The 15,957-nt window shown below is 48.6% G+C and overlaps 2 protein-coding genes across 12 annotated transcripts in view; one reads left to right on the top strand and one right to left on the bottom strand.

Moving 5' to 3' along the window:
- Nucleotides 1–6,334, bottom strand: part of NRAP (nebulin related anchoring protein) — a 69,818-nt gene extending 63,484 nt beyond the window's left edge. For 5 of the 10 annotated variants that reach the window (XM_027063117.2, XM_027063116.2, XM_027063121.2 and 2 more), the window contains exons 1-4: nucleotides 6,071–6,334; nucleotides 5,655–5,749; nucleotides 4,994–5,081; nucleotides 163–279 (exon numbers count right to left, since the gene is read on the bottom strand). In XM_027063117.2, coding sequence (XP_026918918.2) covers nucleotides 163–279; nucleotides 4,994–5,081; nucleotides 5,655–5,749; nucleotides 6,071–6,142 — 372 coding nt within the window. In that variant the 5' untranslated portion in view covers nucleotides 6,143–6,334. The remainder of the gene's footprint in view (nucleotides 1–162; nucleotides 280–4,993; nucleotides 5,082–5,654; nucleotides 5,750–6,070) is intronic. The other 5 variants (XM_027063124.2, XM_053207597.1, XM_027063119.2 and 2 more) reach the window with 2 other exon arrangements.
- A 6,276-nt stretch (nucleotides 6,335–12,610) lies between these two features.
- Nucleotides 12,611–15,957, top strand: part of CASP7 (caspase 7) — a 30,395-nt gene continuing 27,048 nt past the window's right edge. The window contains exon 1 of one of the 2 annotated variants that reach the window (XM_027063128.2): nucleotides 12,611–12,751. The gene's annotated coding sequence lies outside the window, so the exon portion shown is untranslated. Of the gene's footprint in view, nucleotides 12,752–13,310; nucleotides 13,444–15,957 lie in introns of those variants that run through there. The other variant, XM_015071317.3, reaches the window with a different exon arrangement.

Here is a 15,957-nt window from a genome sequence, read left to right on the forward strand (position 1 = left end):
CCTGCCTGGGATTCTCTCTCTCCCTCTCTCTCTGCCCCTCCCCAGCGCATGCACACACGTACATGCTCTCTCTCAAAATTAAATAAACATTCAAAAATAATAATAATGCATCTCATTTGCAGAGCGTGCCGTTCTTTTCCCTTCTTCCAGACCCCTTCATACCTCTTCTCTCACCTCGTTCACCAGGGGTTGCCTGTTAGCTGCATCTGCCCCATCCCTGGATTTCATGTCCCAGTGAAAAACCGATTTAAACCGTTCACTATCATCCTGGTCGTCCACCTGCACAATGAAGACGTTGTCAGTAACGCGGTAATGTTTTCATCAGAGAAGAGAAGGAAAATAAGAAATCTGTAGTTAAGTCGGAGGGATTTCGCTAAATCTCGCCCACAAAGCAGCGTAAGTGGATGGCAACACGCACTGTATCACTGTGGCTTCACCTGTGCCACCAGCCAGGTGGCTTGTGCAGAGCACCTGTCGTGTGCAAAGCCCTATTTAGCAGTGCAATTAAAAAGACTGCAAGTCCCTATGAACGTCTCACACAACACCAAGTATGCAGGTTAGAGTAACGTCAGAAACACTAGACACGAGACTAGTGGCTCTTAACTTCAGTCTGTGCAACAGTCACCCGGGGAGCTTGTTAAAACGTTGGCTCCCCAGATTCGTGTACATGTTCTCCTACGCTTTATCGTTTTACCTTTGTTATCTTGATCTTGACCTATAATACACCTGAAGTTAATTTTTGTGTATGGGTGTGAAGTAGGTACCCAGGTTCATTTTTTTTCCACACAAATATCCAAATAATCCCATGGCCTTTTATTAAAAGATCGTCCTCAGGGCACCTGCGTGGCTCAGTCGGTTAGGCGTCAGGCTCTTGATCTCGGCTCCAGTCATGATCTCACAGTTCATGAGATCAAGCCCCAAATTGGGCTCTGCAGCTGACAGTGCAGAGCCTGCTTGGGATCCTCTCTCTGCCCCTCCCCGGCTCTCGCGTGTGTGCCCTCCGTCTCTCAAAATAAACTTTAAAAAAGAAAAAAAGGTTGTCCTTGCTACACCGACTTCCAGTGGTATGTTCGTTATAAATTCAAGTGACCATGTATGTGCAGCCCTATTTCTGGACCTTGGATTGTATTCTGCTAGTCTGTCTCTTCTTATGCCAATACTACACCAAGTTGATTACAACTACTTTTGTAGTAAGTCTTGAAATCTCGTGGCTGAAGTTCTTCGATTTTGTTCTTCAGGATTTCTCCGCTATTCTAGAACCTTTGTGCGTTCAGGTCAATTTTTAGAATGCTTTCGTCAAAAAAAATCCTTTTTTTCTACAAAAACCACCAGGATTTCGATTGGGATTGCACTGAACATGTAGATCACCTTGGGCAGAACCGACGTCTCAACAGTATCTTCACAGCCTCGGGAGGGGCAAAGATTTCTTACGGAGAACCTAAGCAGGACTAACCATAAAAGGAAAACTCGAAAGATCTTAGGTCCAAACCCAGATATCGTAATTTATGACGTCTAAAGGGGGCCCAGAAATCTGCAATTTTAACAAGCTGAAGTGTAAATCATTAATTTTGCAGATGAAGAAAGAAACGGAAAGGAAAGAAATGACCTTACTAAAATCATTCAATGGGTAATCAGAGCCAGGTTTAGAAGGTGGGAATTCCATTTCCATATTAAGAGCACTTTCTTTCATGGACTTTCTAGGCTTGCTACTGCCTAGTGAGTGCAGCTCCAATACGTGTATCTGTAAATATATAAATTGAGAGCATTTTCCCTGTTTCTTCCCTGGATTTTGAGAAACTACCACAAACATCCTGTGAATGTAAGGCAGGGGTTCCGCATAGCAGCGCTACTGGTATCTGGGGCCAGGTATCTCTTTTTTGCGGGGACTGCCTTGTGCATTGCAGGATGGTTAGTGGCATACCTGCTCCTTACCCATCGGATGCCAACAGTACCCTTCTCTGACAGTTGTGACATTCTAAACGGTCCACAGACATCACAAATGTCCCCCGAGGGGTAAAACTGCCCTCCTTGAGAGCCACTGACATAAGGAATCAGAATCCTGTGACCAAGATAGACAGAAAGCCTTATCTGCCGTCCTCCACCCACAGGACGAATCCATCACCGGGGAGTGCCTGCTTCTCTGGAGACTTTTCATGAGATTCCAGATCATTCTAAGGAAGTAGGAAGAGGAAAAAGGCCATAGGTGTCACTAGTGAGGTAAGGAAGCATTAAGAGCTAAAGTCTACTCTCTGAATAAAAGAGAATCTAGATGTTTTAGTCTCCTAAAAATCCCATTCACGCCTGCCAAACAGGAAATGGTGTCTCAAACGTTTATTTATTTATTTTTAAAAGGGAGATATTTAGGAAGCACAAAAATGTCAACCTGCTCCAAATGCCTATTCAAAATCTTTACTTTCCTCCTTCATCACCATCACCCCAGCACCCCTTTTGTTCTTTTTTTTCTTTTAGCACATGTACAACGAATTTGGTTTTTATTCAGTGGGCAAAGTCTCTCAAAGATGCAAGAGGGTAAGAAAGTAATCCATCCCACTTCCCAAGGTGGCTATAAGATCCGGGGCCCAGAAGGGACACTGCTGCCGTCCCTCTGAAATTTTCGCTGGTGGGGAAGCAGGAGAAAGTGACCTCAGCAGGCAATTACTGGGCATAACACACACACACACACACATGCACACGCGCATGTGCACATATGCACGCACACACACACACACCATAAACACGCAGATATACAGAGACGTACACATGCACACACACACACCGCTCACACATACACATAGGCACACACATACACGTACACGCACATATGTGTACACACGCATCACATACACGCGTGTGTATGCCCGTGCACGATTCACACATACATACACACGTACATACACTCCCCACACGCACACATACATCTTTATACACAGACACACATATTCGCACAGATGTAAACGAACACGCACACACGGGCATCCTGGGAAGTTCACAGCCGTCCTGCCTGTGCCTGGAAACCGAACCAGCGATAATCTCCCTTCAGATCCGTCCTGTCACACACAGTTAAAACAAAATGAATCCACCTCCGCCTCAAAGAAAGGTAATACTGTGTGACCTGTGGTAGGATTGTAAGGCAGGGACGTGCCAGGTAAGAGTCAGCACCGTGTGGAAAAATAAAGATATCACGGTTCTTTCTGTAGACAGTGCAATACGTACAAAGAGCCATCTGATGTGTAACCACTTCTCCTTGTATTTAGTCTGCCGCACTCTGGCTATACAACTTCAGAAACGTCTGGACGTTTGTAAACATAAACAAGTCCCTTCTTCCTTCTGGACAGTTTGCTCCCCTCTAGGTACGCAACGCTAGGCCAATGGAGCTGTTTAAGATACGGGTTCTAAAGTCAGACAGACCTGGATTTGTACCCACTCAACTAGCTGGGTAAAACCGCCCAAGTTACTCAACCTCTCTGAGCCTCAGCCTCCCCGGCTGCCAGATGATAATATTACAGGGGATTCTTGTGACAAAAACAAAACAAAACAAAAAAACAAGGTAAGATGGATAAAGAGCCTAGAAGAATGCGTGGCACTGTTTCAGTAGGAGCAACGCTCTGTATTTACTGTAGTTTTGTGGAGCTGCCCTTAGCCATGAAGAGATGAAAACAAGATCCTCTGAGAATTAACCCTCTCGGCCATCTAGGATTGCTTGCGAATTCTTCGAGATCAGGCATGTGTGAGCCACTCTGCACCTCAGGTTCCTCAGCAGAAGGGGATGATAATCGTACTTACTTTGTCAGATTGTGGCGTGTACTAAATGAATTAAATGACTGTGGAGTAAATGTTATCTAAGCCTGCTAAGAAATAAGCTCACAATCAGTGCAAAGCATTTAGTGAAATAAGCCACGTGGCAGTGGGCATCGGGGAGGTTCCATCTAACACAGGTCTTCCTGCGGAGAAGGGGAGCCTGCCCAGGCAGGAGAGGCAGTATGAGGTGAGGGGACATGCGGAGGGCAGATCACAGACAGTCTTCCCCCTCATGTGCAAGTTTCTAATTTTAGAAAGTTGCCAGCTCCATCCCGCCGAGCAACTTCTGTGGGGCAGGGGGAAAGAAGTTAAATGAGTCATCGTTTTAATAAACACGAGCGTCTGGTCAATAGCCGGCTCTCTGACAAAACCCCATTGTTGGTTTCTCAAAAGAGGTTGGCTTATCAACACGGCTTGTCTATGCATGTCTATGCAAACATGGCTTCCAAATCAAAGCCTCTTTGACCTGCCGCTATCCCAAGGGGAAAGAGAGGCTGCTAGTAATTGTTAAGAACTACTGAATCTAGAAAGATTTAAGAGTGTGGAGCTAGAAGTTTACTGTTTTCTTTTTTTTTTTTTAATTTTTTTTCTTTTTATTAATTTATGTATCCATTTATTTTGAGAAAGAGAGAGCGAGAGAGCATGAGTGGGGGAAGGGCAGAGAGAGAGAGAGAGAGAGAGAGAGAGAGAGAGAGGATCCCAAGAAGGCTCTGCAATGTCAGTGCAGATCCCAACACTGGGCTCGATATGACGAATGGTGAGATCATGACCTGAGCCAAAATCAAGAGTCTGATGCTCAACTGACTGAGTCACCCAGGCGCCCCTAATTTTCTATACCAAAATAATCAGGGGAAAAAATAAGGAAAGGCTCTTATAATATTTTCCAACTCTATAAACTTCATTTTACATATTAGGCACCTAGTGCGTATAGGGCCTATCGGGTAAACTATCATCAGTGTGAACAGACTGGCAGACAGAGAAAGATTACAAATACCTTGGATATTCAAGCTAGATTATCTTGGGTATTGGCCCCTATAGTGTGTAAGGCAAATAACAACACTTGTTACTTAAATGCGCTTTGCACATGTAAGTGAAGAAAATGAGCAGGTTCAATGTCGACACAGACACTTAAAAACCTGAGTTAATTAAAAGTTTCTTTAAAGGCTATTTTGAAATTCAAAATTAAGTAACTTACCCCATGGATGGCTTCTGGAGTCTTCCTCATATTTAGATTTAATGGAGTATGATAGACACTTGTGAAAGTGTTGTTCTTGGGGTTATGGCTAGAAAAAATATATATAAACCAGAATTAGAAATGTATTTTACCCAAGGTGATTGAGTGACTATTCTTAAAGGTAGTCGTTTTTTACATTCATAAATATACAACTTAATAATTAAGTTCACGATTTTCCAAGCAAGGCCTTAAAGAAAGAAAAATTAAATCAAATAAATTCAATATATAGAAGGTACAAAAATTTCAACTAGAAAATGACCACTTAAAAATTTTCTGAAAAAAAACCAGAAATGGATTCTGGAATTATTTAAAAGAAAAAAATTAAAGCTTTATAGGTATATCTGTGGTAATTACACTGTTCTGCACAGTATTTAATAATTCGATATGTGGTTACAGTGGATAGATTTACCATTTTACTGTAAGAAATTTGAAATTTTCAACTTTCTGTCCTTTGCATAAAATCCTGCCTTAGGGCTCGTCAATGATTCTATGTAAATGAAAACCTTGGGGAAGATGATTTTTGGATTTAACTCTGGACTGTGTGATTTGAAGCTCTGGTTGGCTCCTCATTAAAAAATAAACAAAACCCAAGAGGTGGTGGGGCAGGGCATCAAACACTTACGCGTGACAGTACGGCTTTTTCTGGTGACTCACAAAGTTATTAACCGATAGCATCATCTTGCAAACTTCACAGTGAAAACACGCTTTATGCCATATCTAGAAATCGTACAGAAAAGATTTAGCAGAAATACCTTTTTTTTCCCAGACTCAGGATTCTTGTACATTTCCAGGTAAAAACTCATCTTTAGAGATAATATGGTGATAAGCACACATGTACACATACACACAAATACAACGTTAAATAAATGAATAACCTTTTCAAGGCAACACAGAAGACAGATAGAAATGGGTAGAACTGAAGAAAGGTGAGAAATACATTTTTTGGATGGTTCAAAAACAACCACACATCCATACGTGAGAAGATAAATTTCCCGTATTGGTAAATTTATTTCCGCAGGCCAAAACATGTCTACTGACCTGATCTAGACAACTGATCTTCTCAGCAGGATAAACTCCATACCCACACCTAGAACAAGCTTGCACATTCATCGTGATGTCCGGAGAGAGCAGACAAAAAGAGGCAACAGGCAAGAAATCCAAGGAACAGTCCCAGGCTAGCTGTTCAAGTCTCCCAAAATCCTGACCACCGTCAAAACCTTGCGGACACCTTGCTCATTCAAAATCCAACTTCCACTTTCCTTTGCTGACCTTCTAGTTTGAAGTCAGCAGCTGGATGGTTTTTAAAGCTGCCACTTACTTAAGGGGCTATTTTGGCGACTGGCTTAGCCCGCATGCGTCTGGGAAATGAGCTGGAGGTATTTCTAGCTGACGTGCTTCTCTAAATAGAAAAATGAACTCACAACAGCATCATGTTTATGTGGGTGACCAAATCCTCGTGTGTGATTAGGCAGCATGTAGTAGTTTAACACTAACTGTGATCATAACCCAAGAAAAGAATACAAAGAGATAGGCCACACACTCATCCAATGATCAAATTAGAAAAGCTTGCTCTATGAGGCCTGTGACTAAAGCAGAGAGGCCAGCTCCCAAAAATATAAGAAACAAAACAGGCTTGATTCACTCCATGGGAGGGGTAAACACCGTACCTGAATTTTAGCTTTATCTATTAAAAATGTTTATAATAGGGCGCCTGGCTGGCTCAGTCAGTGAGGTCCGACTTTGGCTCAGGTCATGATTTCACGATTCTTGGGTTCTAGCCCCGCGTTGGGCCCTCTGCTGACAGCTCAGAGCCTGAAGCCTGCTTCGGATTCTGTGTCTCCTTCTCTCTGCCCCTCCCTCACTTGTGCGTGCTCTCTCAATCTCTCTCTCTCTCTCTCAAAAATAAACTTTTTAAAAAAATCTAAAAAAATAAAAATAAAAAAGATGTTCACAACAGTGAGGCTGAAAACTGATTAGGATAAGAACACACTAGACCTCTCAGTGTTTTGGTCTCTGTACGTTATCCTAGATCGTTCCAAGAAGGTCTGTTTATTCTCTTCCTTCCCAGGCCTGAAGTGGGGCAGCTTAAAGACGAGCCCTCTCTTCCTGGCTTCACGAAGCCCCTCCGTCACCTTCAGTGTCCACCTCCATGTCACCTGAAAACAGACCTTCTAGAAACAGCTTCCGAAAGATGGCACCTCACCTGTTTCCACCCCTCACCTGACCACTTTCTATGGCCCTTACCCTGCTTTATGTTCTTCATCGAAGTTAACCACCACTGGACATCTTGAGTATCAGAATCTCTGCATTTTAAAATTTTCTGTCTCCGGGGCACCCGAGTGGCTCAGTGGGTTGAGCATCCGACTTCGGCTCAGGTCATGATCTCACGGTTCCTGAGTTCTAGCCCCACATCAGGCTTGCAGCTGTCAGCACAGAGCCTGCTTCGGATCCTCTGCCCGCCCCCCTCCCCCGGCCCCTCCCCCGCTCTCTCTTTCAAAAATAAAGAAAACGTTTTGAAAATAAATAAATAATAAAACAGAATAAAGTAAAAGTATCTGTCTCCTCCATCAAAATACAAGTTCCTTCAAAACAGGATCCCTGGTTCTTGTCATTTCTTTCCCTAGTGCCTGGAACAAGGCCTGACACAGAAAAGATGTTCAGTTAAGTACTGAGCTGGGAAGGGGGAGTAGGTTGCAAAGCAAGTGGGGAAAAAGCAGAAAGCAGCATTCACACGACACGAAGGAGGGGCTGCAGTCCGGGGTTCCCACAGGTAGATAGCAGGGCCCAAGGCTGCTCTCTCAGCAGGAAGGGGACCCCGAGCAGGGACCCCAGGCTCCGGAAGGCTCCCATGCTGAAAGCTGGTGCAGGACTTGAAGTGTTCCCAGAACGTTCTGCTCTTTAACAGGCTTCTCAAGCTTTTCCTGGGTGGCTGGGTGCGAGCCCCAGTAATCACTGAGAAAGGACTCTGCCGCAACCCAGAGGGATGAGGAATTACAGTCAGATTCCACGTAAGTTAAAAGCCACTTACCACTTCTCTAAGGGGTGACCTAGCCGCTGCGGTTCGAGGTCGCCCCTGTGAAAACAATTACCAGAATGAAGATGTTGAATTGGATTTGTACCTTTACCTCTGCTTCTAAGAGGCATTTATTAGGGATCGGAAGTCACGAGGAGAACAAGCCCAGTGAACTAGAATCGGACACCTTAAGGAACTCGGGTGACCGCTCACTGCTGGAGCGAGATCCACAGGGCTCCCCTCTGCTTGACAGGCACTGTGGGCGGTCGCTCCTTTGTCCATCCCACCCTGCTCACTTCCGGTAGAGCCCTCCCCCCACCTTGCCACAGTGACTACCTAAGCCACCCATCCAAGCCGTAGCCAAGGAGCACACGACACTCGTGTGGCCTTCGGGATACGTTCAGACGTGTCTTAGCCTGGGTTCCCCGCAAAACAGAACAGGAGGCAAAGGCTTATGTCCAAGGACTTTATTTAGAAAGGTAGTGCCAGGGAGAAGAAAAGAGGCGGGAAATGGTGGTGCAGTTGGGGAGGGGGTCAATATGAAGGTTCACTCTCAAAGGAGCCACTGCCTGATATGAGGTGCACTGGACAGCTCGATCGCCATCTTCCAAGAGGCTACATAAACAACTTCTAATCAGGAACATCTGCGACAGGAAGGAAGGGGGAAGAATATACCTCCTGGCCCTTGTCTCCCATTGGTGGGAGTCCCACTGGGTGTTAACTTCCCTACGCGTCCATGCTGTGTATATGCCCGTGGCGTCCCCCAGCATCTTATGCTTCAACAGCAACAGGGGAAAAGAGCAAAGACAACAGAAGGCCAAAGACACTGTTGGTCGTGCCCCCATGAAGATGGCCAGAGCCCACACAGAGCTACTTGCCAGTGCTGAGGCTGGACCAACCCAAGCAGGCAGAGGTCCTGAGACAGGTGAGGCTGTGTGGATCTAAAGTGGCTCCTGGGGCGCCTGGGCGGCTCAGCTGGTTGAATGTCTGACTTCGGCTCAGGCCATGATTTCACCGTTCATGAGTTCGAGCCCTGAATCCGGCTCTCTGCTGTTGGTACCAACCAGCTTTGGATCCTCTGTCTCCCTCTCTCTCTCTCTGCCTTTCCCCTCCTCTCAAAAATAAACACTAAATAAGTAAGTAAGTAAATAAGTAAATAAATGAAGTGGCTCCTGCGAGGTGTCCGATATGCCGTCCAATCACCAGAGAGTCCGAGACTTGGGCTTGGTTGTGGTGAGCCAGGGCCAGGCCATGGAGAATCTTCTGGGTCCTCGATTTGGATGCTTTTGCCAACACTGCCCCACGTTTCTTTGTTTTTTGTTTTTTTTTTTTTTTTTTTTTTGAAGTCCTGACTCGTAGGGACATTATGATCAGTGAAAAACCCCGCATTTCGTTTCAAACGAATCGCTATCATGTTCAGTCTGTGGATAACTGACTTTCTTTATGAACTTAAACGGAGCACTTGTTTATCTCTTCAATTTCGTCCTGTTGATGGAAGCCCCGTTGCTTCAGCAGGTCAAGATCTTTTTGTACCTTGGTTCTGTCATCCAGAAGATGAGGTCATTCTTCCTAGCTCTGAGTCATTTCCAGTGCCCCCCAGGGCCATGGATGTGAAACGGTTTTGAAATTACAGGGAGATGACAAATTCAGAGGGAGGAGAAAGCTCCTGACCCTTCGTTCTGTCCCTGTCACTTTGCTTAGACTGGAATTGTCCCTCCCTCGCTGGGGGGTGCATGTCTACCTTAGTTTATGTTCTCCCAAAACCAGATCTTGAGGTGAGGACTTGGTAGTTCATTTGGGGAGTCGTTCCACAAGGCAGGAGTGAGGGTGTGAGTGAGCCACAGAAAGAAGAGCCAATAAAGTCAAATACGTGATTCTCAGCCAATTACCACAGCGCACGGCCTATAACACGTAAAGTAACGTGACGTAACCTAACGACGTAACAAGCCGCTACCCCTGCTCTGAGCTGAGACAGACAGTCCCCCACCTTCTCCTCACCCCGGGGCTGAGATCCAAATCTTGTTGAAGAGAGTGTGGCTGTGACTCACCAGATGACAGAGAAGTCACTGTCATGCCGTGCTGGTAGAACTTGCTAGAAATCTGGCCCCTAGAACTTTCTGGAAATCGACTCTCTAGGTTGATAGGGAGGTATCTCAAAACCATGTGAGGGAGTGCCAGGATTGTTGGATGCTGCCAGCTGGTAGGCAGAGCAGTAGCTGGGCACCAGGGAAGCTGGGTGCGCCACAGAAACCCGAGAAGCCTCCGTAAGAGCCTGATTTTCCAGCACACCAGACATACTGGTTTTCCTCTTGTAATCTCTGTCCAGCACCCCCTACAGGCAAAGCATAACATGGCAGGGGGAGGGAAGCAAGGAAAACTACATAAAGGGCCCAGGTTAATTTTTACGGAACAGACAAAAAGGGTGAGTGCGGAGCTGAGAGACAATTCACTGATACTAGGTTCAACACGAATTCCCCCTTTCAGGGAATTCTGCCTCAACCCAGAGTTTCCCACTCTTCCCCTCCACCACCCCCCGTTGAAGGAGGCTGCCGGTGCCTCAACCAGAGTTTGGGTTTGGGCTTGTGACTCTTAAGACATTTCTGGGCATTTCTGTCAAACAAGGGATATCCTTCAATGGAGTCCTGTATAAAGTCATAGCCTGGCCTGAGCTGCGCTGTGAAGAATTGGAGAAACATCACTGGTGGCATCCTTTGGGGGTCCTGTGCTCAGCAGGTTGAGGGGGGGGATTAAGGAGCTCACCAGGGCAAGAGGAGAGGGCCAGAGGGAAGGGCCGAAGGGACCAGTCCAGGAGCACCCAGGAGTCTAGCCCTGGGGAAACCATTTGAGTAATGGCGTTTGGGGACTTTTCTGGAAGGAGGAGGAAGACTTACATGCTAATCATGTGAGTATGGAAAGGAAGCAGAAGACAATGGCATGGGCCAAGGCTGGAGAGACACAAGAAATACAGTTAGAATGTCACTTGGATCTAAAGTCTCAGTAAAACTATTATAGAGGGAAAAGTTCAAAATTATTTCTTCTCTCCATGATTTTACTTGTTAATACCGGGAAAATCCAGCCTCAGAGCAATTATCTTTGGGGTTCCCCATGCCAGCCCACACTAAAGAACTGAAAAAAGAAAGTTTTCCTTCAAACCATCTTTCTTAGCCAGCAATGAATTCCTACGTGCAATACAAATATACATTTGCATGATATAACTTACGGTAGAGACTTCTTGAGGATGGAAAATTCATTATTTTTCTAGGCAGCCTGATCCTGGTTCTGCCGCTAGGAAGGGTGTGGAAAACTGCTCTGAGCCTCAGATTCTTTACCTATAAAATGAGCAGAGGGAGTAGTAGTTAAGGTCCCTTCCAAATCTAACATTGTGTTTCACTCTATCTCCAGAATAACCTGCAAAAAACTTAAATTTATAAATTAAATTAGAGAGCAACCAATTTTCCTTACTGGTAGTTTTCATTTCTCAAAGGATTCACAACCGAATTCCTTTAAAACAGCAAATTATCTTAGTGTCTACAAGGAGTTAGTTTATCCCCAACATTTTAGAAACATGGATGTTCTATATAACATCCTTATATATGGCCTGTTTGGGCTGCTGTAACAACATACTACAGACTGAATAGCTTATAAACAGCAGGAACTTATTTCACCCGGTCCTGGAGGCTAGAAGTCCAAGATCACGGTGCCGGCATGATGGGGTTCTCCTGAGACCCCCTCTTTGGGGATGCAGTCTGCAACTTCCGTCTGTGTCCTCACCGGGTGGAAGTGGCTAGAATGCTCTGTCAGGCCTTTTTTTATAAGGGCACTAATCCCACTCACAAGGGCTCCACCCTCAAGACTTAGGCACTTCCCAAAATCATACCCAACTCGTAAAACCATCACGCTGAGCATCGAGTTCCAACATTCGACCATGGGGGCCGTGGGCACAAATTTCCAGCCTATATAACACAGCCATATTGGAAACAGGGTGACTGCTTAAAACATTCGGGAATTCGGGATTTTTGCAGCAGTTAGTAAATTACAGCCATGCCCTGACACTTACCTGGAGCCAGTCCGTCCTAGACCAAGAAAGCGTCCTTACCTGGTGAGATTCTAGACGGTTACTTTAGTCTCGGGCCCAGGGTAAAGCCAGCAAACAAAACGACAAGATGTGGTCCTTGCCTGATCTCACGCCACGACGGTTTCCTTTCACTCAAGGGGGTTGAAAGTTCTTCAAAAGCAATTATTTCTGGCACAGGTAGAAGTGTAACTTCTCATACATTCACACCTCAGTGTGACCCGTTAATCAGTCGCTTCCCTGAGCGGGCTTGGAGACAGAGGCATAGGAGGCGCCGGCTGGAGGCCCAAGGGTGAAGACGCCATGTGTGTGTTGCGCGTGTGCATCCGCGCACGTGTGCGGGGCGCAGGGGCAGGAGTGAGGTGGGATCCGGGAGAGCGCACGGTCCCTTCCACGTTCGACTAAGTCACGGCCACATCCCCAGTGGCTGACACTTGGGGGCGCTCAGTAAATCGAGCAGGACAGATTCTGGCACTAACTTCAGACCAGTTCTCCGAGTTAGGAGACGGAGCTCGTCCACGACGACAGAGCGGAGTTCGGGTCCTACCGCCCCCCGCGCGAACCGAGACGCCCCAGCGAGTGGAAGCCCATCGGCGACCCCAGGGCTGGTCCCAGGAGTCCCGCCTCGGAGAAGGTAGCTCCAGCTGCTGCGGGCGCCCGGCACCCAATCCCCGGGGTGGGCACGCCACCAGCACGGACTGGGGTCGGGGGCCTGGCTGCGGAAGAGCCCTCTGGCTGTGGGAACCGGGTCCCCGAACCGGTGCGGAGACCCGAACGGAGGTGCAGACGGGGGACAGCAGCGGCAGGAGGGGAGAACCCCTGGCGAGCGCCCGACCCTTGAGCGCCGCGAAGTCCGCGGGGCGCGCTCTTCAGGGTGTGCGGCTGCGGTTCCGTGCGCGCCCCGTTTGCCGAGCGCGCTCCCGGGTCCCTTGGAGAGCGCCGGGGGTGCAGAAGGTGCGCTCCCGGGGACTGTGAGCGCGGCGTCGGGATCGCAGAGCTGCCTGCAAACTTTATCCGGCAAGTTCTAGGGGGTGCGCGGCCAACTTTGCACGGGCGCCTTTCCCCCGGGCGGTGAACGCGGACAGTGTGCCGACCCGGCCACCAGTTTTGCAGAGGGCGCCCTCCAGGGGCGGTGCGCGCCGGCCGCGCGAGCAGCAGGCGTCGCCCGCTGTCCGGCCTGCCCGGGGCTGCCCCGCGAGACTCCGCCCCCTGCCACGCCGGGGCTTTTACTTTCGCTTTCGTCTGGGCGGCCTCAGACCCTCAGCGCCGAGGGGCCGCGACGGACGCCAGCGCTGGCCGCCCCGCCGCCCGCCGCGCCGGGGCCTGGTAACTTCCGCCCCCGCCCCCGCTTGCGCCCCTCCCGCCCGTGTGCGCTCCTTCCCTCCCTCCACAACCGCCCTCCCACCTGGCCCTGCTCCCTCTCATCCCCCCAGCCGGCCCGCAAAGAAACTTTGGGAAAAGAAAGGGCCCTCGCGCCCCCCCGCCCCCCTCCAGCATCGCTGGCTCCGCTCAGCGCGCCCTCCCTTCCCCGCTAACCAGCTGGGACTGCCGGGCAGTTCGGGCTGTTCGGGATTTGGAAAAAGGGGGCGTGGATTGAGACGCGAAGGAGGGGATCGAGCTCTCGCAAGGCTGGCAGTGAGCGCTCGGGTGTCTGACGGCCCTGGGCGCCAGTCCCCGCGTCCCTGTTTGTCGGCTGTGGGCCTCGGTCCTCCCTGTGCCTGTCTGTTAAATGGGATCGGTGGTGACCGCGGGCTGACGGTTGCTGCCAGGCTGTAAGGAGGTGACAGGTGCACAGCCCCTCCGTCGGAGCTCAGTGCGTTGGAGCTACCGTCGTCCTGGCTGGGGCCCCTGGTGCTGAGCTCTTGAAGGTCTCTTGAGGAAGTGAAAAAAAGGCAGGCTGCAGGTCACCTTGCTACCGTTCACCGTTGTACTCAAGTTTAGCGTTTATGGGGCAGTAAAATCGCTTGTGGGCTATTCTGTGTGGGTCATTTCTAGGCCATTTCGCCTGAACTCTTGCTCTGGCAGGCTACGTGGCCCTGTCCTTTGTTTACTTACAGGTTATTTCCTCCTTCGGGGGCTACGGCCTGAGCCCTTACAAAGGGGATGAACACAAGAAAATAACAGTAGGCCTGCCCTCTCCAGGCACAGCAGAGGTGAGATAGGCCTGGATTTTCTTGGGTAGGCTGTGGAAAGCCAAGCCTTGGCCTGACTGAAATGATGTGGCCAGGATTAGGCACCTCACTTGGTCAGCACGCTTATTCTGGGTGAACTTGAGTTCACTCAGAAATCAAGCCTAGCCTCATAGGAGGAAGACAGTCGTTGAATGTTTCCTGACCCTCTGCGCAGCGTTCAGCATCAACCCAGCAAGATGCTGTAGGTTTCAGGCTGAAGACCCTTCTGGCCTGATGTTTGGAGGGAAGACTCTGGGAGGCCTCCCACGGCTGATCCATAGACATAAGCCTGAATTTTATGTCTCTGTAGTCAAGTCCAAAGTCCCCTCCACGTGGCTGGGAAGGACAAGCAGTTTAAGCCGCACCCCTGCTTTGACGGAATAGGTCAAGGGTTTACTGAGTGTGCCGTTCCCCTCTGCCTGCAGCACCCCCCGGCCTTGTACCCTCTGGGCTTCCCCTTCTCAGACCTCAGGTCAGATATCTCCTCCCCTGAGAACCTTCCCGAATTCCTCTGAGGCCCAGTCGGGTCCCCCGGGATGGCCACAGATTGTTGGTCCGCAAGGCACTCACTACAATCGCAGCTTGACATTTGTACCCTCCTTTTATCAAAGTTTGTCCCCCATCAAGGCAGCACCAGGTCAGTTTGCTCACAGCAGTGTCCCCAGCTCCTAGCACACGGCCTGGTGCGTTAGGCTCCCAGTAAGTATTCGAGGAGGAGCTGCCCAGCTCTTCCCAGCACCCCCAACACCATCAGAGCAAAAGTCTGGCTTTCTTAGGAGCTGTTTTGCTTAGGTTTGTCCTTTTTTAAAAAAAAATTGGTCACATTGTTTTATCATGATACATCCTAGATTCAGCCTTAAAGACTAGCATTAGCAAAAGGCTCAAGGCTTAATTACCACATGTTGAAGGTAGTGTCTTCTTCTGATGGCTCTTGTATAACTTTAACTTGCTAACTTTAAAAAGTATTTCTGTGCTTTGCTAACAACAATCCACACTGAAAAGTAACTAAGTCTATGTAAAGGAGATGAGATAAAATTATCGAGCGTTTCTACATGCCTGGATTCCTGCTTATCTCCTTTGGGAATGGGGTCATCTCTGTTTTCAAGAAACATTTTGCACCCTAATCGGAACGCTCTAACCGCCCCCCCCCCCCCCCCCGCTGAACACACAATGCACTTTGCTGGCGATGGTGGAGGGTTGATGAGGTGTTGAGAAACAAGATGGCCACCTGACTTCCCACAGTCATGGTAGAGAGCTCATGTGGGACCCTCCCTCCCTCTCCGTTCTCTCCTTACTGCCCAGCTCACCCCTCAGGTAAGCTGCAAGGGGACGTGATAATACTACTCAGAACTCCTCACAGCCACTGGGTCAGCACTCTGCCATCTTGGATGCCTCCCTCCCCTCAAGCTGGGTTCCTTCTCCCCACCTCCAGAAGTCGTTACTTGTGCTCTGGGGCACAGTGTGTTGTGTCCAGTGGATGCCTTCTTGTTTTCTGACTGAGTGAAAACATCTCTGGGCGAGCCTAACAGAAATGCAGACCTGCATCTGTGCACCCACTCTGTGCAATTGCTCAGAGATTGAGACCAGCAGACATTAGCCTCTGGAGAGGGTTTCCTTTGTTACTGAAAGCCGAGCCCTTCACGGGGAAGGAAACAGGACTGGATGTAGG

The sequence above is a fragment of the Acinonyx jubatus genome, chromosome D2 (genome assembly GCF_027475565.1).
Source record: "Acinonyx jubatus isolate Ajub_Pintada_27869175 chromosome D2, VMU_Ajub_asm_v1.0, whole genome shotgun sequence".
Taxonomy (NCBI): Eukaryota; Metazoa; Chordata; class Mammalia; order Carnivora; family Felidae; genus Acinonyx; species Acinonyx jubatus.